Below are 25374 nucleotides of genomic sequence, written 5' to 3' on the forward strand. Positions count from 1 at the left end.
CATATATATATATTTATTTATTTATTTATATTTATAAGTAGTATATGTTTTCATATAATAGTCGTGAGCATGAGTAATGGATGTAATATATTCTTTGCATGTGGCAGTTTATTCAAACGTAAAAAGTATCTTTGTTCTCAGAAATCGATCTGCTGAAATTTCCACGCAATTTTTCCTTCAGTCCTGTTGATTCCATATCTTTGAAAGAATGTTGAAAATATTTTTACTTCCTTCTGATGTAAATAGAGTTGTATACGTAGAGTTGAAATTTGAAACTTTGCAATGTAAATATAAATGCGAAGAAAACTGTTAGAAACACGTATACAATATTTTATCGTTTCAGCGAACAAATTGTTGGTGAGACGTAAGAAAATAATTGAATCTTCGAACGATTTGAAATGCAACGATGCACCTGTTTGTATTTTAGTTTGAATCTATTTTAGTTTTTCAACAAAATCTTTTTATTACTTTCATATATAGTGTTTGATCGCGTGGTAAGTAGCGAATAATTTTGTAAAAAGTTTATTTAATAAAGTTATAAAAATAACGTAACCGACCAATAAAGAAAAGAAAATGAAGATCGAGCTAACAGAGAATTTTTCATCAAAATTGCTAACATAAACGACATTAGTTCTTGAATGTTTTATATCTTCTCTTGAATGTCTTCTATTGGCCCATCGCATCGGCAACTTACATACTACGGTAGGTTCATCGGTATTATTCCGACTGTACAGCACTTTTTCTTTTTTATAAATAATTCTTATAAATTATAATTAATCTACGTTTCCGATTCGACATAACAGTCATACAATATACATAATATTTGCTTACGACAATCCATCTGTAATACTGCAAACCCTTCACGGCCATTCCCTCGAGAGAGATGATCATGTTTCGTATCTACTAGTTTAGTCACATTTCGACCCTTCGGTTGTCATCGTACTGTTTCGTGATGTCACAAGTCTCTGCTTCCGGCATTAAATTGTCGAGAAGAATTCGTTCGCCAATCGTTCTTGAACAATAAAACGCGTTTTTGGTCGGTGACTCTTGTTATCGTTTGTCGTTTGCTCTCGTTCAAAGAACGATACGTCGAGTATAAATTGCAAAATCGCAGCAAGAAATTGAAAAATTTGAAATAAACTGAAACGAATCTAATAAAGAGGTAAGTTTCAGCTGCCTTGGTACGGCATTTGATCGGGTACAGCGGACGAATGATTTTGACTCGGGCTTTGATGAAAGTGAGGACTGCTACCGTCTTGCGATATTTCACCAACCGTTGGCTCTTCGTATTTTCCTCTTTTGAAGCGGCCGTATAAGGAAGAGTAGGGCAGGTTGTAGTGAATAGCTGCTTGGTTGATGCTCATATGGCCTAACCTGAAAAATTGTGAATAAATGGAAGAAACCACTGAATTTCTCGTGCGTCTTTTACGAAACCACCGATCTTATAGATGATACATGCTTAGAGAAGTGGTGGTCACAGGTTGTTGCCTCACGGTAAAATAGAAAAAGAGAAAAAGGAAAAGTAGTAGAATGAAACGTGTCGTTTGAAAGGATAATATGTATTATAAGAAGGACGATATGAAGAAACGGTAATTTACCTGACAGCTTCGAGAGCTTCGGTCATAGCATCCTCGCTCCACGGTGTAGGATTACTCCTACTGAGTTCAATGCCTTCTCTTTTGCATCGACCATATAATGTCCCCGTCGGTATACCGAATTCCGTGGAAGCTCTCTGTACCGACGTTTGACCAGAACGTATCGCTTCGAGAGCGCGATCCAGATCGGCGGGCGACCAGGTTGTGGGACTTGCGTTGAATGGCGCGGCCAGCCTGATACCTTCTCTTCTCGCGATTTTGTACAAGGTACTCGACGGTATACCAAACGCCTTTGAAGCTTTGTTCGCAGATATCGTTCCGGTCCGTAACGCTTCTAGCGCGCTGTTTAAACTCTCGTCACTCCACGACTTTGTAGGTCCGTCTTTTTTTGGAGTGTCGATGCCCAGTCGATGTGCTCTTTGCCATAAAGTCGTCGAGGGTATACCGAACGTTGCTAAAACGATCGCGACACCACTGGATTAAATAAGAGAACGCTGAGAAAGCTTGTTAACGGACTAACCGTAGGCTCGCGTGTACTAGCCGAGCGAAAAAAAGTGGTGCGTGCTTTTGAATTACCGGAGGCTTTCGTAAGGCTCATATCGTGATTTCGTAAGGCTTCCAAAGCGGCATCCATATCCTCTTGCGTCCACGATTTCGAACCATGGTGATGAGAACTGGATTGTCCGGGGTGACCCCTTGAGTTATTTTCACCGGAATCCGAGTGAACCGAACTTCCAGAAGGCATTAATCCAAGCAACTCCGGTGTGATCATCATCATGTTGTCGCTATCGGCCGCGTTCTTTGAACTGACGCTCGCTCGATCCGACATGTGGCTATCGATATCGATCGTGTCCGACGAATCCATCGTGTGCAATGTTTCAAATTTGATTTTTACACTGTCACAATTTTGGATCTCTGCGAACAGATGCAAAAAACAATATAGTTCCAATGAATGCCTCCTTCGGTTGGAAGAGTCTGCGTAACATCGAGCCGCAATATCGTGCCGCAATAACGAATCGCGATGTTTCTTCTAATTTCGTTTACCCGGATTCTATGATCTAGACCGTAGACGATATCGGTATCGTCGACGTCGCGCATTGCAACTTTGTGCCGGAGAAAGGAGCGCGCCACCGAAAGCAAAGTTGAACGCATGGACTAAACGAGGTAGCGTGGGCTGTTACGAACCGAGCAACGTAAATCTAATCGCAACTAGTTAAGCTCGATTAGACCGATTATTTTAATTCCCTCCCTGTCTAATAACCAACTACGGTTTTATTTCCCCCCATACATACACGATTCACGCCGAGTTCAACATAGTGAAAAAAACCATACGACATCGATACACGGACGATCATGGGATACCGATAGAGCGACCGTGAATGTCGATATAAATATTTATAGCAACCGCACCTGTGGAATGATGATCCGGGTCCCTTAAATGTGTAATCGTAGTACCGACCAATGTGGCACTTGGTGGTGTAGGTTGAGTTTCTGGAGGTAGGTCAACCTCTCCGGGATCCGGATGATGACCGTAATGACCGAGGCCTGTATGACAAAACATGTCACCTTTTTTATTTCAAGTGAAAACGGTCTGCCCAGTGCGTTGCCGTAAATCTGTAAGTCGCCCCACACCTAAAATCCGCCACGAATATTTCGCTATTCTTTCGTATAATTTAGTTGCAAATTAACAAAGAAGGAGAAAGAAAAAGAGCTTAACACAATCTATAGTAATAAGTACATACATATGTACTATACTGTTGACACAGATGTGTGGTAAACGATGTTACGTTTTTACGTGGAAGCAAAAGGATCCAGGTGTGGGGCCCGTATCTCATTATCGATTACTTACCGTTGTTATTGTTGTTGCTCGTACTGTTACCGTTGCCGTTGCTGCTAGCGTTGTTATTATTGTTGTTGTTGTTGTTGTTGTTATTGTTATTATTGGTGGTGCCAGTAGTGGTACTATTGTTACTGCTACGTTGGCAAGTTTCCAAGACTACTGCTCCCGTGGTTGCCTCCGTGCACTCCTCATCTTCGGGTTGCCAGTCTATGTGATTCTGCGAAATATCCGGTACGAATTTAGCGACGACCGTGACGAGATCGCCTCGTCGCTTTCAAGACGGCTGTCGCGTTCTTACGTTCTTTGGTTTTTCCAAAGCTTCGCGCGTTCATCGACATCGCTGCTTACCTCTTTGTTCTCCCAATCGTAGTTTTCGTTCGATTCCTCTTCTTTGTATCGATCGTAATGCCTCGAATCCGTAGCGCGAGGTTCGAACGTGGTTCTGGGCCTCTTATACCTTGGATGATGTCTCTTCAACTTGGTGAAATTTATTCTAGGAGTACCGGGTTCTCTTGGCGGCGAACTCAGACTTACCGATGGTGGCCCGTCTCTGCTTTCAGGTACCTCGCACAGTCCTTTGATCTTTAGCTGATCGGCTGTTTTTAACAGTGACTGTAACATAGATAGCATACGATTGTAAACAGGTTTATTCGACCACCATATACTCGATTTGTCTTTGAAATCGCAGATTCGTTTTTATAAGATCGCCGAGGAAGTAACTAAATATTCGCTTAGACCGACGATTATAGATAAAAGTCTGAACGATGAAATCGGCGCGATCAATTTCAAAGAAGTTTCGGCTGTGTTTTGTTTGCACGACGAACGCAGCAAACGTAGGGTGATTTGCCGATTAAATCGGACATGAAGCAAAAAGTAGCCGATCTAGATGAATCGTACTTCGAAAAAGAATGAAGAAAGAAGAAAAAGAAGAGCACAAGAACGAAAGAAAAAGAAAAAAAGAAAAAACAGACTGGCTAGACTGAGTTCGCATATTCTGAGTAAAAGCTCGTCATCCTTACGGCTCGTTTCAGTGGGTATGGTTTCATCTTGCGATTGCCGCTTGCGGTGGCTCGGTCTAAAATCAGTATTCGCGATCCAGTTTCGGCGTACGACGACGATTCACCGGCACGGTGCGTCGACCCGTATCGAGCAGCGCGACGGGCTCCTCGCAAGAACGACATTCACCTCACCGGTCTCTTTAACCTTGAACCGCTAGTAAGGGAACTAGGCAACTAAACGAGGAAGAAAGGAGAGGCGAGGAATAAACGGGAAAAAGAAAGTGGAGGAAAAGAGGAGACAGAGAGAAAACCTAAATAGACGAAAGGGGGTAAAAGAGAGGAGTGAACGTTACGAAGTATGGAAGAGTAAAGGGAATAATAATTTGTAAGTTAAGTATACTCGTATTTCTAAGATTCTGCATTCGTCCACGTGGCAATGACAATGAATTTAAATTGCAAGCAACGAACAATAGAAACTATATATATCGACATGGATAGACGAATATAAAACAGGAAAAGAAAGTCAATGAAAAAAAGATTCCTTACAGGAAATAGGAAGTACGAAAGAAAAGGAACGAAGAACGAGCGGGCCAACGAACGAACGAGAACGAGGTTCGCGTTGAAGTTGAGGTTTTCTCTTCTTTAATCAAGGCAGGGGTGGTGCGATTAGGCGGGGTCGGCAAAGAGACAAGCAGCATGAGAGCGCGGCTATGGTAGCGGCGGCGGCGATGGCAACGCGGCGGTGGCGGCGATGGTGGTGGCGGCGATGGTGGTGGTGGTGGTGGTGGTGGTGGTGGCGGCGGCGGTAACGACGCGACTAGGAGGGGGTGAGAAAGCAGAGGAAGAGTTAGACGATGGAAACGGTGGTTCAGGTGGGGGTTTAGGCAGACTGTGTCGGGGGTGTTGGCGGCGGCTGGAAACGTGGAGCGTGGGTGGAAAACTGGGTGGCGCTAGGTAGGACTACGTTTGCCAGTGTCAGGAAGAGAAGGAGAGTAGTGTAACGAGAAAGCGAGAGGTACAAAAGTGGAGAGGACGCGGAGGAGGAGATGGGAAAGGAAAGAGAAGGGGGGAGGGAGTGAACCAGCGATTGAGTGAGCGACGGAGAGAAAGAGGGGGACAGAGGCAAAAACGCCCGCAGGAAGAATGGGGAGGCCTCCGACGCGGCTGTCGCGGCCCCAGGGCCGTATCGACCACCCCAAACTCTGATCCTCTTCTCAACATTCGCGACGGCATGGGCACCGATATGACTTCCAGCAGTTTCCACCTATACATGCATATATCTTGAGGTTCGTTCTGTAGGTCTTGATCTCTTTCTTCTTTCATCGTTATCATCATTATCATCATCATCATCACCATCATCACCACCATCATCATCATCATCGTCATTCTTTCATATTTTATCCCATTCGCTAAATGCAAAGAAAGCTTCAGAAAGCAAGGATATGTATAATCCGGGTGAAATATTCACGAATGTTCTCAGGCTTGACGAGATATGAGAATTCATGCTATCGATTGAAAGGTAATCGAACTTTTACGTCGGATGCATGTACGGTGATTACCGACACTAGCATCATCTTGACATGAAAATGCAACTTGCACTCGCAACGATTGTGACAGGGCAGTTTTAGAAGCGGTCTCTGCAAACGATCTTTCGATGCTACGTCGCTTTCCCGTAACTCGACGATTTAAAATTGGCGATGTCAAAGTTGTAAACCGATAGCCTATGTAAGTACAAAGATTCGGTTATTGTATTGCAAGCGAACGCAAAAGATGCATTTGTTCGCGGTTTAATTAAACGAATAAAGAAGGAAAGAAGCGTTTAAAAAGGTGCGATGCTTTAACAAACGATAAAAGCAGCGGCGATGACGACGACGACGACGACGACGACGACGACGACGACGATGACGACGACGAGAGCGAGGATGAGGGCGAGGGCGAGAGTGAGGGTGAAGGTGAGGTTGAGGATGAGGGTGAGGGTGAGGGTGAGGATAAGGGTGAGGGCGAGGGTGAGGGTGAGGGTGAGGACGAGGGCGACGGCGACGGCGACGGCAATTTGGAGAACCACGAACGCTGGGCGATGGGTAGAGTTGTACGTGTGCTGGTGTAGGGGTTAGGGAGAGTGGGTGGGTAGTTGGTTGGTTCGGCGGTGGATGCATAGGGGTGGTGCCATCGGTTCGGAGGCAAGAGGGAAAGGCACCGGCAGAATCCAACCTCACCAATCAATACTTAGGGTTCAAGGGCATCGCCCGACCAATTATCCCAGACTAATTGACACGAGACAAGGAAAAAAGGATTCCTCCTATACTACCTTCGTTTTGTGATTTTCGCGACCGACAACGATGACAAGATTTTCCAGGATCGTTCCAAGAACGGCGCGCCACCGAAGCCGGTAATCAGCGAGTAAGACGCTGCGAGAAACGTATTTCCTTCCGATAGAATATCAAACCGAACAAACGTTCGATTCGTTCATGCCTTGGAGAAATCTTTCAGAAAATAGGCTTAAAAGAATTTGTTTTTCGATCCGGTAGACGAGAGCGTGTATGTATCTTTTAAATGCAAATTAGTAAAGTGAAATCAAGTTAAAGTGGATAAAGGGTGGGAGAGATAAGGAAGCGTTGGCGAAAGATTCTTACACGGAGATGGAAGGATGTGGATTCGTGTTCTTTCGTGAAAAGAAATAAGGGGGCGACAAGAGAAGTTCAACAGGTGTAAATCCGCAAAATGATCGACCGTGGAAACGTTTCACGAGAATAGGAAGGACGCGAAGGGGTGGCTGGGGGCTTGGTTCGTAAGAGACGGCGGAAGGTACGCGTTACACAACCATGCTGGTACGAAGAGACTTCCCGGTTGGAGAAGAAGAGCAGAAAAACTGAGAGAGAGGGAAAATAACATGAAAGAGAGAAACGAGAGAAGATAAGCAAAGAGGAGAACGTACGGGGGAATCCCCGAAGATAGTCCTAGGGTCGTCTCCGCTATTACGAATACGGCGTCATAACGGAATTGATAATGTAACGGGCGTCACGAGCATAACCTTCCTCTCTTCTTCTCCACGCTACATAACCTCCTTTCTGAATGGGAGTGTGACTCTCGCCACCACGTGCTTTTCGAACAAGTAGCGACAACAAGTAGATGCCGGATCGTGGGATTCTTATTATTTTTAATACAAAACTCAAAATTTACATCTCAACGTATGTCTTCGCACGCGACATTCTATGTTATTTTTTTTTTTCCCTTCGCAATAATTTCGTCCCTCGTCTTCCGCTTTTGCGACACCATATTTTTTACATTATGCCGCGAAAGTTATTCGAAAAATCATCGTTTACGCGTCGATTTGCGTTCGAGAATTTGGCTAGCAGTTAACAAAAGCGTGCGTTACTTTACGATTATTTAAATGATAAAGATTTAAACGAGTAAGATAAGGCTCTCGTCGAATGTTTACAAATGTGAAGCGGAGAAGCCTGGTAATGCGAATGGTGTAATTTTGTACACATTTCACAGGATTCTTACGTTATGCGCACATTGCATGTATGCATAGATGCATGCAAACGTGTAAACGCATTAACTCGATCATTATCATACTATACAATTATTTATCATTCGCAGAAAATCAATAGGTTTACTCATCCAGAACCGAACGAGTTAATTTTATAATTCACAAATCACATAAATATTATATCTTTGACGGAAAAAAGACGGGACCCGATGCACTTGACATGAATTCATTGATTCAAGCACTTCAACATTTCACTATTCGAAATTCGTAGGCTTTCTATGAACGTACCTTAATTTAGCAAAATTATCCGAACAAGCGATGCCGTTTGATTAAATCATCGAGGGTGACGATTACGCGCGACATGTTGTTTCCACTGCACACACGACACTTCACTCGTTTGATCGATGCTGCGTGCATCGTAATTCATATATTTATTCCAAAGTAAATTATCCAAATGTCGCACACTTGGTAAACACTTTGCGCCGAATCGTTGCATCTTTGCTTCATTCAGAAAAACAGACAAACACTAATAGATAATCACGACGTTTCTTCGTATTGGTAAATTATCACGTTATAATTTATCATGGTATAGATTTAGTTAATAATTTACAGATTCATTATGCTTCATACGCACTGCTATGTATACTAAAATATTTCGAACCACGATAGTTCACGTGCACGATACGGTCGTCCAAGATTCGGCGGGTAATAGTAGGTGTCGTGTATCCATATAAAACTTTCGCCTCCTTTTCTCTTTCCTCTGCTCTCTCTTTCTTCCTTTGTTCCCCTCACCATCCGCCTCTGTCACTTTCTTTGTGTGTTGCGAAAACTTTATCGCAGCAATACCCATTCTATGGCAAGTAGCAATAACGCGACGCGTCTGCCAAGACATTCTCCTATCCTGATGCAAAGGAACTTGTATCGTTTATCACTTACCTGACTGCGATATTCCGTAGACGAACGATCCCTCGTTGAAAATGTAAAGATGTACACAGAAGGAGGACGGTAAAGACAAAACAGGATGAAATGGAAATCGAAGCGAGGAAAGAGAGAAAAATGGGAAAAATTGGACGAATGGATGGAGAATGAACGATGGAATGAGTAACTATGACAGGGAAGAAAGAAGAGAAAGAAAGAAAAGAAGAAACAAAGCGAAAGATAAATAGAGAAAGAACGGAAAGAAGAAAGAACGGAAGAAGGAGAGGAGGAAGAGAAAGTGGACGATAAGCTAGAGAATGAGGAACAGGTAGTGAAGGAAGAAGAGAAGGAGAAAGAGATAGAAGAGAAAGACGAAGGAAGCGGAAAAGAAAAAGATACAGGAGAAAGGGTAATAGGATGAGGAGATGAAAGAGAAGGAAGAAGAAGAGGTGGAGGAGGAAGAGGCGGAGAAGGTGAAGAATGAGAAGAAGAAAAAGGGGAAAAATAAAAAGGAAAGGAAGAGGAGGAGGAGTTGCAGAAGGAGGAGGGGGAGGAGGAGGAGCAGGGGGAGGAGGAGGAAGAAGAAGAAGAAGAAGAAAAAGCGGCGCAGAAGTCACGACGAGAAAACGAGGTGATATCAGCGTTAGTAGAGTCGACGTCGTGAAAAAGCCAGACGAAACCGTGTACGAGGAGGTTACGACCACGTAGAACGAGAGGATAATTCCTGGCAGGGCCCGATCTCCTACGCGGCGAAGCCCAACGAAAGTGAAATGGCATTCGGCGCTCCGTGCTGAGGGCGCACGGCATTCGGAGGAGCGAGGAGATGAAGAGGACGCGGCGAAGAGCGGGAGGAGGCAGAGGCAGTGGCAGAGGCAGCGGCAACGGCAGCAGCAGAGCCAGAGCCAGAGCCAGAACCGAGGAGGAAGAGGAGGAGAAGGAGGAGGAAGAGGTGGCGGCGGTGGTGGTGGCGGCGGCGGCGGTGGCGGCGGAGGACGCCGCGAAATTCGCCGACGCGACGAACAAGGATGGATTCAGGCCGCGCTCGAGCGCGTACAACGAGGAACAGACTTGTGGGGGATGCGTGCTCGGCAGTGGACAGAGAGCGATTGAGCATACGCGTGGAGCGAGCGAGCGAGCCAGCGCACCTGACCAGTCCCCGAGAGAGCGGGGAAAGGGGTTGAAAACCGGCGGGTGGCAGGCTCGTTGGAGGAAAGCGGCGCACGGTGAGGGGAGCGGGCCGACACAAGTCCGTTCGGTGGAAGGGTGATAGAGAGCATCGAGTACGAGAGGTGGGAACGGGGATCGGCGGAGAGGCAAGTCTGCGGTGTTTGAGAGAAGCGCGCGCTCGCCTCTGACGGTTAAGCGACGACATCGACGAGCAGTTCCCGTGGGAGCGAGTAAGACTTTCTCCGGCCGAACAAAAACAGAAATACAGTCTGTGCCCGAATGAACGAGACGGAACATAGAAGACGAAGAGCTGAAACGCGTTTGGCCACGGCAGAACGGAGACGGATGCAAGGTTCGCGAGAGAACAAAAAAGGATGGAATCGTGGCTCTGCCATCGGTACGACAAAGCTAGCGTTATATACTCGCGTGAACACGCTGGTCGTGACTATATGTACATATATGCGTGCATACATGACATAGACAAAGAGAGGGAGAGGGGAAGGGGACGAGCGCTGCAGTGATGTATACCTAAAGTTAGGATCCTGTTTTCCATGCGTTATAATTGAACTACGAACGAATTTATATTTTTAATCGGCTTTGAGATGCAAATAAGAAAATACGATAGTGTTAAGTAGTATACATTATGATAGACTTTTGCGTATACGAAAGAAGGAAAAACCGCGTCGAGAAAGAAGATTTGTAACTTGTTTTTGCTCAACTTTATATATATATGTGTATATTTGTGTTTTCAAGAAAAGAAGTTTATTAATTGGATGGCATGTTGAAAATGCGAAGAAACACTCGACGAAGATCGAATCGTCTTTACTTTCGATAAGATTTGTTAAATAGGCCCAGCGTGAAATAGCGAGGGTCCTTCGAGGCCGGCCCTGTATCGAGCAGACTCGACTTTATTCCATTCGATTCGACGTAACTCGATTCACGATCGAGACGATGAGTTGCATGGTCGAGGAAAGAGAGCTTGATTTCGGGAGAGCGAACAGCGTAGGAAAGGACAGAAGGACCGAAACAAAGAAAGATAGAAAGGAAGAAAGAGGACACGAGACATGAATTGCAGTGCTTGCGCGGACAAAGGGAATCTGCGGCGGCTCCAGGCGCGTCCCTACGCACACGCGTGTTACTGTACACTGTACACGCATGCATGAATAACGTCCAAGTATGCGCACGCATGCACGCCACTGTAGAAAACCGCGTGTCTAAAGTCGACGCGACGGAAGAAGCGCGAATTCTCTTGTTTCTCCCCGTTCGACATTGCCGCTTGCCCTTCTACCCCTTCGCAGCATCTTCTTCTCCGTCACTCTTCTCTGCGTTTCTCTTCTTGCACTCCTTCTCATTTCTTCTCCTCTCTTCGCTTTTCTTCTAGTTTGCATCTATTAAGAGGAATAAAGAAAGCACGATCACGAACCCTGTGGTGCGAATCACGCGTACGTTGCTTACTTTGGTGCGTTGTCTTGCACCCTTCCGATCCCTTTTCCCGCTCCGGAACAGAAAAAGATTATTAGTTGTAATTACCAATAATTTCGACTATGCGCATAGGCTTACCGAAAACGCGACGACAGAGAGTAGGTAAGTCTAGTAGCAATCGAGACGCATATCACGCATAGATGTTCAAAATGTCCGTCACGATGCTGTTTTCAATGCTTTCGTTCAATAATCACATTCTACGCTAGTAGTGCCGAAATAATGCGATCGTTCTTTTTACGATCTGTTCCGGATCTCGGTACCCGTTAAACATTGAAAGTCGTCGATTCGATCTCCGATCAAAACGTATATAGTCAAATTGTCTTCAAACGCAATATTAACAATTTCTTGTTGCATCGATCTAGCATAACAGCAATTATTTATTGCCAAGAATTGCAAACTTTCAAAGGCTTAATCCGGTACCGTAGCAACTTAAATTTAAGTCGCGTCAAGTTCAAGGCAACGGCAGGAACAATATCAATATAATTCTCCGACATGCCTCTTCCGTTTTTGATCTCGTTACGGAACCTGTAGGTACGGAGATTCTCCACAACTAGTCGAAAACGAGGTCAGTAGAGAATACTAGCCTTGTGCCTGCGATACTCGCCCCCTAAATATATGTAAGTAGTACGTGTGCGTTACCCATCTCGCTTTTCTACCGATCCTTTCTAATTCGATTCTGTCGTTAATTACATTCGAAAATGGAGAATCAACGACGATAATTCAAACTTGCTCGTTCATCGATACAAAACCCAAACCAATTGGCGATCTAATGCGTGCTGGTAAGTATACGCGTACGTATATATAGGGTGAAAAGTAATTTTATGCAGATCTGTGAAAAAGATCTGACGTAAAATTGACCTTGTCGTTTGAATTCGAGGTTAGATGTTTGTTTCGTGGTATCGTATTCTACTTATGATAAGAATCAACAGTCTCGTAGAAACCATGGGTTCCTTCCCATAGTAATATATAAGGTGGTCGAAAGACCATGCTCGATACTTCTGACCATCCATTAATGTAATAATATCCATCTTGGATCACTGGTTAGAATTATAATTTATCCGATCGTGAATTTTCCTTCGGTTCTAATATTTTCCACAAGTATTCTCCCCGCAGTGAGGTTAGAATCTAGTATAATTTTTATATCTGAGAAAACAATACTAACACGGTGGTGTCGGATTTTGGAAGCGAGAAATTTTAGCAAATAAAAGATAATAATAACGAAAAAAGTATATCGAGCAACGAAAAAGCAATGAAAGGCCAACACGAAACTCTCTAATACACATGTAGCAAGAGCAACAAATAATCAGGTATCAGGAAAAGGAGGTTAAGAGTAACACGGACACGGACGGAGACACTAGTGAAAATACAGTAGATAGACTCATGCAAGATATTTTCGCTACCGAACAGTGCATAGGATACGAATTGTGCCACCACGGAGATCTAAGACGATGAAAAGCACGAAGAACAGCAAACTACTTCCCCTAGTAATTGGGGATCGTTGTATTTTTTCGGTCTTCTTGTAAAAGGTGGAAAGTTGCTTACTTCGTGACAAGCGTCGATGCGATACGTGACCTTTTTTCCGACAATTTAAATTTGGCTTGTCGAAGCACGGCGTGCCAGTTCGATTTAAACGTTTAGCCAACTATCTTGATCGTACATTACGAACAAATACAAAGAGACTTGATAATAATAGCCGAAGGGGAGGCTCTCGGAACTGATTGTATCATTGACGAGTATCGGTACTATTAGCAAATTAATAATCGGTATCGGCAGATAACACTCTTAAATTTATCGAACGACGATTCAATTTTAACGCAAGTCTGAAATTACGAATAAAATATAAGATTAAAGTACGGTGAACGGGGGACGCGCTATTTCTGATATTATGATAACATTACAGCTATTTATAACGGATCTTAATAGGAACAAAGAATGGGAAACGACAAAACATGAATCGGGAAATAGGAACCGAGAAACGGGAAATGCAGAAAGAATATATGATAAACGAACGACCGATGGAGAGGTCCGTAGTTAACGCGTGCAGAAAGATGCAATCGCGCCATTTGAAAAATGCAGAAAATCTACACTATCGACAACAGGTTTGCAGATGACTGCAGCAAAAACGAGACGAGGAAACGAATCTTGATCGGTAAGTTAGGAATCCGTATCGCGAAACTATTCAAAGTTGGTGTCGATGGCAATGGGTTAACTTCCGACGGATGTGTAGAGTCGATGCTTGGCGCGTGGCTCAACTGTCGCCGTCGTCGATAAAAAGGTCTGTAAAGGTCGTGCTCGTATACCAGAGATACGAAACAATGTAGGGGGAAAGAGAAAGTTTCTCGAACGTCTCGTCGTTTATAGACGTCTTGACGTCGAGTCAAGAGGTCTAAACAATGCGACGTTAGAAGGGCTTATGACACGGTTGCACGGTATGGCGCGGTTATTCGCGCGACGCAAAGTATAGTCAACGTTTGTTCGTGCCGCTAAATCTCTGTTTTCCCGATTTTTATTCGTCCCTTTACAAAGTGCGTATACGCGATCGAAACTGCGAAGTCGGAATTGCCTTTGTTCGTCTAACGTAATTTCGCGTACTGTTGCGTGATCGCAACGCCATTGTTTTAACGGATAAAATGAGAAAAAAGATGGAGACACACAAAACAGAAGAAAGAAAAATAGAACGGTAAAACATATCCAGGGTTAAGATACATAGCTGATCAGAGTATAACAAAGTACAGTGGTTCTTACCTGAAGTTCTGCTTGCGAAACGTCGATCTCTCCTCTATAGACGAATTCTATGATGAACTTGAGATCATTGAAGCACACATCTTGGGGCATAATGATTGTCGGATGTTTGCAGGGATTTGAAAGTAGAAGCTTTTGAAAGTAGGAACTGCACGCCGATAGTACCACCTGCGCAAACAGAAGGAGTTGTATCGAACGATCAATAAGGTAGGTAGAGGAAAATCGGTGCATCGACCTGGAGCCATGGTGAAATGAAACGACACGACGTGACGCGACGAGCGGCCCGCAACGTTGTGCGCTATAGGTATGTATATCGATTACAATCGAGCGAGGATTGGCGAGGAAGAATCGGTAGGAGGATTATCGATCATACGAATCTAATTTGGATTAGATCGACTGTCGGTCGCGATTCGCTTACCTTGTGTGCCTTTAAAGAAGCTTCGTTGCATGCTAAGGTAACATCGACGAAAGCTTCCGTCTGAAGGAGTTGGTGGAAAACGGACGTCATGTTCGACTGATAGTTATTCCAGCGCAGGCAGTAGTGCTGCCCGGCCATGCCGCCGCTGCAACAAAAACAGTAAAGGAACGATCACTTGTTGGTTTTTGATCGTGGACCACTCGTTTCGTCGATATATCGTAAGTCGCAAGCGATGGGTCGAGCTGTTGCATATGTCGTAACGATGCTCTTCTTCCTTCCTTCAAATCGATCCGTAAAAGGGGACAGTACCTGTAGTGCACGCCCCAATAACGATCCGTCTCCATGAAATATTCGTTCTCCTTTCCGGCACAGTATCGGCGGCGCGGAGATCGTTCGGTCGAGATCGTATTTGCGGTGGCTGAGAAAATAAAGAGATAGCGAGAAACCGGTAGAGAAGAGAATAAGAAAGATAGATAGAGATCGGTAAGAGGATCGAAGAGTGGAACGAATCGAGCGCGAGTGGCCGAAGGGAACGGAGGCGGATGAGTCAAGGAAAATAAAGACCGATCGGAAAGAGAAGAAGCCGACTGTTGGTAGCGGCAGCGGACAGTGCACAACCAGTTGTCGCTGTTTTCGCGGTACAACGATATGGAGAATCACTTTCGCGGTTTGACCAACGACGACAACGTGAACAACGGAAACGATGATCTAGAATGGAGAATCGAGGCCCGCGTGTAGAAGATCGAGGATCGAGAATGAAACATCGACGAACAACGAGCGACGAACGGCGTACGACGAACGACGAACGACGAACGACGAACGACACGAGGCTTCGTCGCGATAACGTTTGACGAAAAGAAGGAAGAAACGAAAGAACGGTAAGACGGAGAAAAAAGCCGGTAATATACGGTGAAGATGAAGGTAATACACGGCGGAGAAAATAAACGATACGTATCGGTGCGAATACGCGACACTGTAAAAGTTACGAAGAAGGCCGGGCGTTGGTCTGTCTTGTAACATTCACCTGTTCCGTGGACCGTGCTTTATCTGTCTCTATCTATGTGACTCTTTATACGGACCATTCCGCGTTATCTATCCGTAGGAATACGGACTTTTATCAGTTGCTTAGACGTGCGCCGATAACGCGAGAACTTTAAGCTTTCCACTCATTTCGCGCCTCCTTTCATTCCCCCCTGATTCTTCGTTCACCGATTTCTCTTCGCGCGTTGATATGGCATAGAAACCACGCCGCTCGCCTCAGTTCAACACGACTCATTTCATTCGCGATAACAGTAACTCGGATTGCGTTTTCGGCTCTTTCGCAAATACAATTCATCCATATCGATTAAAATTAAGCGTTTACCAAAGCGATGTAGCTATATCGTCAGCGGATATTCCATTCTACGATCCAGAGCCTCAAATTTTTTCACGGATGTCGTAGATAGAAGTCGTTGACAAATAAACGTAGCTAGCGTACTTACTGATCGGTTTTTTTCTCCGCTCGCTGGTCGTTAACAGCGTTCTCTGCGCGTGCTTATATTCTTGCTTCCGCGTTTCCCAACGAGTTAAGCGCCAACTCGTCCGTACACGATGATACGATAGCCAGTCGCGTCGCGAATAGGCGTAACGATATCTAAAAATTCGGTTAACCGGTACGCGTAACTTTCGAAAATGAGTCGATAATCAGCGATAACGGACAAACACTAGTCGTAATCGGCAATCGATCGTTTCCTTTGGCCACGAATCATGGTAAACGTTCGCGCGATCGACATTTATTCTCAAACGTACTATAAAATCATCGTTTTCTCGTAATCCCATGATCCGATAAACTATTCGAGAAGCGTGATATAATCAAGAAGGAGAAGGGAATAAGAAAGGAAGGAAGGATGGAAGGGCGGGAGGGAGGGAGGAGGATAGAAGAAGAGAAGAAAAGAAGGAAAGAAAGAAGAAAGGAAGGAAGAAAGAAGGGACGGAAGGAGGAGAGAAGGAAGACGATCAAAGTGGCGGAGCGAATGAAGAGAAAACCGGATGTAATGCGAGTCGAAGAAACGGAGTGAGACCGCGCGCTCGCACAGTCTCGTTCGGAAAGCGTGCTGTGCCGTGCTATGCTGTATCGTCGATATGTCTGAACGCTTGCCGATGGTTTGGAAAATAAAGGATGGATCGAAAATAGAGTGGGGAAGAGATCGAAATCGATCGCAACCGTTCGCGGCTGATCGAATCGATCAATACGCTTTCTCGCCGGTCGATCATCTTTCGTGCATACTTTCATCGACGATGCTTCACTTGCGCACCTTCTCGCTATCGCCATATCGACCGTATGTAATTACATTTTCATTCAGTTGAACGTTATTTTATTACTGCGTGATATAATTTTTGTTGTTGCTGTTAAATGGTGAGTTATCGGATGGCGATTCGCGGCGTTCGTAGCCAGGCTGAATGCGAAATGGAAAATTGTAAGAAAAGAGTAGTTACTCGGCCGTTTCGCGTAAACGTTGACCGTGAAAGAAGCAACGAGGGTAAAGAGAAGCTAAACTACTCGAGCGGGACACGGTAAACGAGAGCGCGCGCGTCACTCGCGAGAAGGTGTAGCAAAGGTACGGTGATGGAAAGAAGATAAGCACAGAGCTAGACAGAGCACAACAGCGTTCACTTACACGATCGACGTATTTGCGGCACCAGTAGTGGTCACAGTAACGAAACCAGTAACGAAACCAGCAACAACACCGATCAACAAAAACAGCTACAACGCCAGCTACGTTCTTATATTGGGTGTCGCAGATGGAGACACGCACGCGAACAGAAATACACAGAGAGCGGGCGATCGAATCTCGCTTAGCGATTATTAAAATTGGCGATAAATATATCGTATCGGTGAACGTTCATCCCTCGTGTGTTCGCGCTTTCTTTCGCGGTCTCGAAGAAGGACACTGCGTTGGTCTCTCCCTTTCAGAGAATCCTCCCTTCCATCTTCCCTTCCACGATTCATCTCAATTTTTCTTCGAGCTTTTTGTGTCCAATTTCACCTCGCCTCCCTCGGATCCCATCCTCTTTCTTTTTCCCCGTCTGTCTCTCTGCCATTCGTGGAGTAGACGAGCGCCTGCTCCCCTCTTCTTCTACCCTCGTATCGTTCTCGTTCCATCTCCTTCTTTTCTTTTCTCTGGCCCTCCTCGTCCCTCGGTCGTTTCGTCGTTCCTTTCTCGACCCTCCTCGTCTCTCGTTCCCTCTTTCACCGCGCGTTGGCTCCATTTACTCGTTCCCTCGTTCCCTCCCCACGAGGCGAAGACGCTATTTTCTCGTGGCCCCTTTTCTTCCACGGTCTCCGCCACCCTTCTCTCTTTTTCTCCTCTCCTCTCCTCTCCTCTCCTATCCTCTCTGCACAACTCTCCTATCCTATCCTCTCTTCCGCTCTCTCTCTCTCCACCGCTCGGGCACTCCGTTTTCTCGGTTCGCTCGATGGCAAGCTTCTACCCTCTCTCTTTCTCCTCTCTTCCTCTCCTTATACTACACGCGGCGTTTCCTTTTCCTCCTGGTCGGTGCGCGTTTTACGTTTTTCCAACGTTATCGACGTTCTTCCTCGGCTCTTCTCGGACTTTTTCCTTTCGTCGTACCATCGTACCCATCGTACCGTCCGCGTCTGTACCGTCGTACCGTCATTCTCGAGACGACCAACCAGCTCTTTCTCCGGGAAAACGTAAGCGGAAACGGCTTCTCCCCTCCTGCCTAGTCTTCCAGTCAGAACCGCGTTTCTAGGGGGAACACTCTGAAATCTTCCAGAACAGTTTCCTTCGCTTCTCGCTTCCATATTCTCGTCTTTCTTTCTCCGGTAGAAAAGCAGCGGCCGATAAAACGCGTCACTAATAAAATTTTCATCGCCACCGGCGAATTCTCCGCACTACCATCCTTTCTTTTTCTTTCCACCCCACCTGCCCTTTCCCTAAGCATATCGTCATTTCTAACATTTTCCACGTTACCGCCATTCGTTACCGATGTCTGAACGTCTCGCCTACCGTTCTCGGATTTCCAATCTCCTTTCGCGTTACACCATGACCCTGTCATACCTTGAGAAACACGACGAACGTCTTCCTATCATTTACAACTTTGCCAGTTTCGTACCTTCGTTAGGAACGCTTTAACGTTCTTTCAGTTTCAAGCCGATCCTATGGGTACTCGTTTGGGACCAGATTTCACAGGTATGTTAAGGTCGTTTTTTGACTGAATACGGTATTTGAGAATAGGAAAATAGTATTTATCCTTATCGATAATGAGAAATCGAACGAGAGCGAGTCGCGTTAGACAAAGTCTGGTTTTGATGAATAGGAAAGCACACAGGAGAAGAGAAACAACGCGTTTTCACATTCGTTCCTCTCGTATCTATGTAAGCACCAATTTTTCTTTTCCAAGCTTCCACTAACACCCTAGAGATTTCTATATTTTCCTTATAACCCGCGGTTCGTGTTCGTTTTCGGATTCTAAACGACGTCGACTTATCGTCAAATTGTCGTATTATCGTAATATTTATAATCGATGTATCTTGCAGACAGAAAACCTAGCTTTTCCATCGATTCGTTGATCGCTCGACGGGGACGAACGTATTATAAAATGTCGAGTTTCGCTAGTATCGCGTGGATATTGGCATCGTTCTCTCACCAACTGTTGTGCGAATAGAACGAACGAAAGCAAGAAGAGGTAAAGAGAGAATCGATGTACGAACGAAGTAAATAACGAGCAGTGGTCAACGAGTCGAAGCAGTCCTAATTTCCGTCCTGTCTGTACCGTAAGGCATAACAGTACCGCATTCCAAATGCCCTTCGTTTCTTCGTTTCTCTCCGTTCACCTTTCCGAGAGAACCGGGCTCTCTCGGCCTCTCACCTGTTCCCCTTCGCCCTACCACTTGAAAGAGCAGTCGTATATATAGTGCTGGCTACGTTGTCTCCGTTCTTCCTACCGCTTTTACATCCCCGCCATTACCCTCCGATGCCGTTTTCGAAGAAAAGGTAAAGAGAGAGGAGGAAGAACGAGCTGCGGAGACATGGAGGGAGTAGAGAGACCCGGAAACGCCAATTTCACTGGAACCGAATGAGAGCGGAAGAATTGACACGTGGAGATGCGCAAGAAAAGAGAAAAGAAAAATGCCCTGTATGCACGAGCTGCTTTTCATCGTCCTTTAACGTTTCTAATCTGCGGGAAAAAATATCTGTTCGACGAAAGCTGATTCTACCAAAGGAAATTTGTACATTAGACGAATCGTGCATCTCTTCTAATCGTTAAGTTTTTCCTTGGAAACTGTTTTTCGATCGACACTTTGCGCGTTTTTACGTATCGCTGTACATCTTCTCTTTCCATTTTCCTCTCACAGAACAAGGATGAACGAGGGTTAGAAACCACCCCCGGGATCCACGTGATCAGGGTTGCGTCCCTTCGAAGGGTGCAACGTAAGAGGGTGACGTGGACTTGTCCAAGGTCGCACGTGGCTTGCCCAGAGGGATCTCTTCTTCCTTACAACGAGGGTGCACAATTTTTTTTCTTGTTCGTTCGATTCTTCCACCGTCGAACAACCATTCGCGTCACGAGTGAAAAACGTTCTTCCTTCGTTGCGATATTTTCTGTCCTTTGATACATCGATGCCGTTTCCATTCCAAAATTTCCCATTTGCATTTCCAACGTGCCTGCTATTTTAACCTGAACGTTGTTTTGTCTGTCTCGCGATAATTATCAATAGATACTGGTTAGCCGACGAAGGAACCTGGTGAAGTTTCGAGGAAAGAGAAAGGAGTAACGAGGATGCGCAGGAGTAGTCGGCCGAACGGAAGCAACGAAGAAGAAGGGAGTTGGAGAAAGGGTGAAGAGAGGGTGGTGAACAGCGGATAAGAGAGTCTCTTTGTGTGCTCGTGTACAGCGGAGGGATGAAAGCGGAGGATGAAAAAGCCGGGGGACAGATGGCCCTTTCAGACAATGAGAAACTCCGGAGATAAGGGGAACGCGAGCGAGAATCTAAGGGGAGATAGAGAATGAGGAAGAGCAGCAGGGAAAAGGTTTGCAAGAGAAAGAAAGAGAAGAGGCAAAACTGCTTTTTTGAGACAGCAATAGAGAGAGGGACATAATGAACGATGAGGCAGGAGAGCGCGAGGACAGGAGAGCGAAAAAAGAATAAGGGAAAGAAGAGGAAAAGAGAAAGGAAGGCTGAAGGAGTAAGAGAAAGGATAGCATACAATTGACAATGAGTCAGACGCGGAATCGGCTGTACGAACGATCGTTTAAACGCGATTAATGATCGAGCGATACGATATTTTTCGGACACATGTATACTGCACGTTTAAACTGTTTTCCAGTGAAATAGGAAGTTTATGACGTGACTCTGCATTTAGGACGCAGACAAATATAGATAGGGATGATTTAAAATTTCTGCTTTTATATGTTTTCTAATCCAAAAGCTTTAAAGTTACATCGATACGCGAATAATAATAATGATAATAATAATTATTTTCATTCACGTACAGATATCAGCCCTTTTGCATTCTTTCATTCGTTTAAATAAGTTATTATTGTGACGTTAGCAATAAAGCTGTTTAAAAAACATTTAACGCTTGCGTACTCTGGTAAAAGTTTAATCGGTCTGTATAGACTTTTATGTAAATAACTCGTGAGCAAAAACGCGAAATAATCGATAAATACAGTTCTCTTTCTCCCTCTCGCTTTTTCTTTCTCTACCATCTTGTTTCTTTCTTTTTGCTTAATTTTAAAGGAACAGGATATATATATATACGTATGTACGTAAGGACAACAGAATGAGGAACGAAGGATATAGAATAGAGGGAGAAAAGCAAGAGGGTTGCCAGTGGAGAAGATCAGTTTTGAGGAGTAGAATAAGAGGCAACGAAAGAGGAGACAACGGCAGCGCTAGCGCGCCATGACGGTGGTAGTGGCAGTGACGGTGACTGTGGCAGTAGCGACAACAACAACAACAACAACGACGACGACGACGACGATGGTATCGACGACGACAACGACGCAACGACGACGACGACGAACGAGCAAGACTGTAGAGAAGGAAAAAGAGGTAAAGTGGAGGTGGAAGTGGAGGTAGAGCTGGAAGTGGTGGCGACGAAGAAGGTTATCGAGGAAGGGGAATACGGCAAGGAGGCGGAGAGGAAAAGGAAAAGATGGGTAGAGGCAGATCGAAACGTAGGAAAGAAAGAAAAGAGAGGTTAGGGTGGTAGACAGGATGCTTTGTGAGAAGCCAGAGGGTGAAGAGAGAAACTGGACAAAGCCGAGCGAAGCAAGAGAAATTTCTTGTCTTGTCATCTCCTTCTACCTTCGTTCGTCTCTACTCCATCTTCTCGAACTCGTCTCTTTCTCGATGCGACAAAGGTGCTTGCCACGGATCAAAAAGAGAAGGAATGCAAAACGGAGGAGAAAGACAAACACGAGAAAGATGAAGAAGAAGAAGAAGGAGAAGAAGGAGGAAGAGAAGGAGAAGAAGGAGGAAGAGAAGGAGAAGAAGGAGGAAGAGAAGGAGAAGCAAGAGGAAGAGGAGAAGGAGAAGCAGAATGGAAAACAAAAGTAGCCATCGAAAGGAAAGAATGGCCAAGTTGTTGGTTGTTTCGCGTGAATTTGGCTATATGCAGGTATCGTAGGAGATAAAGAAACCGAAGAGGAGTAAAGCAGCGGCACGAAAGGAAAAGAGAGACGGAAGGAAAAAGAGAGGAAAAAGGGGAGAGAGCTCTTCGAGAGAACGGCGAGCCCAAAACGAGGACAAAGAGAAAATGACAAAGGCGAGAGGGGCGTTCGATTCGATTGGAAAGGCAGGCAGAGGGGCCTCTTTCCTTTTACCAGCGTTTTCTCCGTATTATGCTCCGTACTTTCCGTTGTTCCTATGCGCGCGCGTACAGCGGTGCACACAAACGCGTACGAATACGAGTATATCCTCGTCTGTACGTACATATACACGTATATACAGTATACTCTATCCGGAGGAACATACATTCACCTGAGTTCTCTTTTTTTCCTGTTTCTTTGCGTCCATCACCTTTCATTATTTCTGTCTCTATCTTTTATATCAACATATTACATCTATCTCTATGCCTGTGTTCTTAACACTTGTACAGAATTTTTTCCGTTCGTCTCTCTGCTTCCTCTCTCTCTCTTTTACTATCTCAATTATTATACGAGATTTCACGTTATGTGGCTCTATGCTTTTGCGGTGAGAGGGCAGCTTTATACTTTATACGTGGGTGAACGGGAAAATGTCTTTTGAAACCTTTCTAGGTCGCTCTCGATCGCCCCACTGTCAGTCATATACACGCGATTCCGCTTGGGGCTCTTGAGAAAATAGTTGATCTCATCGTAGTTTTCTTTTAGAGATAGTACAACTTGAAATTATAACTCTTGTACTTCCCTTTCCTCTTGGTTTTTAGCCCTTTATCGAGAAACCTTATTGTCGCTGCAAGTATACACCGCATATTAAAAAACTAAATGACTCTTCGTGCGTATTTACTGTTTGTTAAACATAAGCTTAAATTTTACAAGTTTATAAATACATTTACTAACATTATCCCTTATAGTTATAGTCGCGTACGGCGTCTGAAACTCGAGTCTTGGATCGTTATAAGAAAAAATGGAAAAAGGAGGGGGGAAGAGAGAGAGAGAGGGAGATTAGCAGGAGGATGGGAGAGATTGAAAGGCGACGAGAAGAAGAAATAGATGAGAAGAGAAGAGAAAATATACGCGGTTCTCCCGGTAGATACGAACGCGGCAAGGCCGAGAGAAGGAACAGTAAAATTGTGGAGAATGTGTACGCGCCATCAGGGTGGCCTAGATTCAGTCAAGACCTGCTTTCTAGGCAGCATTTCTCTTTATCATCGGTACCGCTGGTACAATGTATGGGTAAACCGTTGCTTGCCGCACGATCACGGAGAAAATCTCAGATGCATACAGTGCACCTTACTAATGATTATACATACTTATTAACGATTCTTCCAATTGTTTTATCAATGATTTATTAAATAATTTCTGCTCGTATAAATGCGTAAAATTACGTTTCCTTTCACCCCGTACCTTTATCGTAGCCTATTTTGATCTATTGGAAACAGTCAACGAAAAACGTATCGTTACTACAGAATACAATTATCATAGAAATGTGACCATCATTTCAAGCTCACAGTGCAGTATGAATAATATGAATAATAAATACTGCTGTATATTCTTTATTCAAGAGTATCCTATTATAGAAAATATACGCCTAATATTTTCTGTAAGTGAAAAATAAAATTAATGAGAGATGAAAAATGAAACAGGAACAGGGGGAAATAGAGAAAGAAAGTTCGTGCGAAAGATTTGCGAAAAGTAATTATTGGTGCACGATTTACGTTTTACGAGTAATTTTGCACCAAGACATGATACTAGTTGTGTTTTCCTTCGTATATGGCTACAGAGTACGCGCAAACATTAAATAAGTGTTTCCTGCGCATACGTAATCGTTGATTATTGGACAGTTATCGTGCACGTGACCTACCGTAATCGGCGACAGCGATTCGAACGTGCACGCGGCAACTGTTCCAAATCCTCATGGAGAGAAGACACGAGGCGCGCGTGGAGGGACGTGTAATTCGTCTTTCCGAATGCGACAGGTCGTTAAACGTCGTGGATCATTGCCACGCACACCTATACGAGTACACACACCGAATTGACCAGCTGTTCGGGGCTATAGGTGAAGCGGACGAAAGTCAAAACAATACGCGCGAGCCATATATCCGTAAACGCGATGTAAAATGTCGCTTGTGGAAGATCGACAGAAATTTCACACCCAATTCTCTATACAGCTATCGTTTACGGATTCTTATTCGCAGAGCCAATATATCTTTCAATACATTTCAGTAACGCATGTATACACGCGATATGTCGGAATAACAAGTAGCAACATGAAACTAGTAGAATTTTAATGCTATATTTATGCGTTTGTTCTCGAACAAAAGGAATAATTAAGATGCGATCGTGAGATGTAATGAATAAGAGTGAACAGGCTAAAAAAGGTCGTAGTATAGAAATTTATAATTGCTCTTACCTTACCATGACCTGGCCCGCGAATAATATCACCACTGGAACTAAAGTTTGGCTGGTGTTTGGCAACTCCGTGCCAAGGTTCGCAGAAGACACTCACTTTTGCTATAGTTATGACACTTGGTATAGAGAACTCCGCGCAGAAAGATGTCTTACGAAGAATTTTCAGAAAACGCGTGTTCACGCGATGACACACGGACTATTGTCAGTCGTCGCGTAAAGCACGTACTGCGCTGACGACTGCCAGTTGTCACTCTCCGTTTGCCCGTGAAAACGTCGCGACACGAAGTGGCGTAGCGAATCACGGAGAAAGATGGAAAAAGAGAAAGACATAAATGCACACTAGGGGGCACCGTGATGGCGGCGGACGACCCGTGTTCCGTTGCGGACGGTGGCGCAAAGCGATTAAGCGATTTTGTTGTGGACCCCGATTCTTCCCTTCGTCGGCTCACTCTTCCCGGCTTTCCACTTCTCCCGCGTCGCCTTTCGCCTCTCCCGCCGGCTGCGCTACGCCGCCGTAAACGCGCCCCTGAACGGAAATCTGCCTTTCTCCCCACTACCTTCGCGCAAACCCCTTCCACCACCACGAATTGCTATAATGTTCAACCGGCAAAAATCAGGATTGTATCAACTTTCTTCTTTACAACTTGTCAATTTCTTTA

At 44.8% G+C, this 25374-nt stretch overlaps 2 protein-coding genes across 9 annotated transcripts; one reads left to right on the top strand and one right to left on the bottom strand.

Annotated features, from left to right (window-relative positions):
* Nucleotides 1-25260, bottom strand: LOC132906322 (protein bric-a-brac 2-like). 8 transcript variants are annotated; one of them, XM_060958400.1, is made up of 10 exons: nt 16135-16240; nt 14963-15071; nt 14654-14798; nt 14239-14403; nt 3784-4047; nt 3445-3652; nt 3006-3161; nt 2172-2510; nt 1599-2049; nt 1-1374 (listed from the first exon to the last, which is right to left on the bottom strand). In XM_060958400.1, the coding sequence occupies exons 2-10, from the start codon at nt 14995-14997 to the stop codon at nt 1170-1172; spliced, it is 1968 nt and encodes a 655-aa protein (XP_060814383.1). In that variant the 5' UTR covers nt 14998-15071; nt 16135-16240; the 3' UTR covers nt 1-1169. The 8 variants fall into 8 exon arrangements, with proteins under 8 accessions (XP_060814383.1, XP_060814382.1, XP_060814385.1 ...); XM_060958399.1 differs by lacking the exon at nt 16135-16240 and adding an exon at nt 15678-15752; XM_060958402.1 differs by lacking the exons at nt 14963-15071; nt 16135-16240 and adding an exon at nt 24722-25260.
* LOC132906131 (uncharacterized) lies at nt 21564-24661 on the top strand. Its single transcript, XM_060958001.1, is given in 5 exon segments — nt 21564-21599; nt 21693-21713; nt 21716-21814; nt 23222-23258; nt 23261-24661. Coding segments are annotated over 5 exon segments (591 nt in total). The 3' UTR covers nt 23659-24661.
* Nucleotides 25261-25374: the final 114 nt, after the last annotated feature.

The sequence above is a fragment of the Bombus pascuorum genome, chromosome 4 (assembly GCF_905332965.1).
Source record: "Bombus pascuorum chromosome 4, iyBomPasc1.1, whole genome shotgun sequence".
Classification (NCBI taxonomy): Eukaryota; Metazoa; Arthropoda; class Insecta; order Hymenoptera; family Apidae; genus Bombus; species Bombus pascuorum.

Coding starts and splice junctions, on each gene's coding strand:
- LOC132906322 (XM_060958396.1), bottom strand. CDS start 10,308: ATGTTCCGTCTCGTTCATTCGGGCACAGACTGTATTTCTGTTTTTGTT. Junction 4,048..8,862: donor CTACGGAATATCGCAGTCAG/GTAAGTGATAAA, acceptor TCTATGTTACAG/TCACTGTTAAAAACAGCCGA. Junction 2,511..3,005: donor CCCGGATCATCATTCCACAG/GTGCGGTTGCTA, acceptor ATCTGTTCGCAG/AGATCCAAAATTGTGACAGT.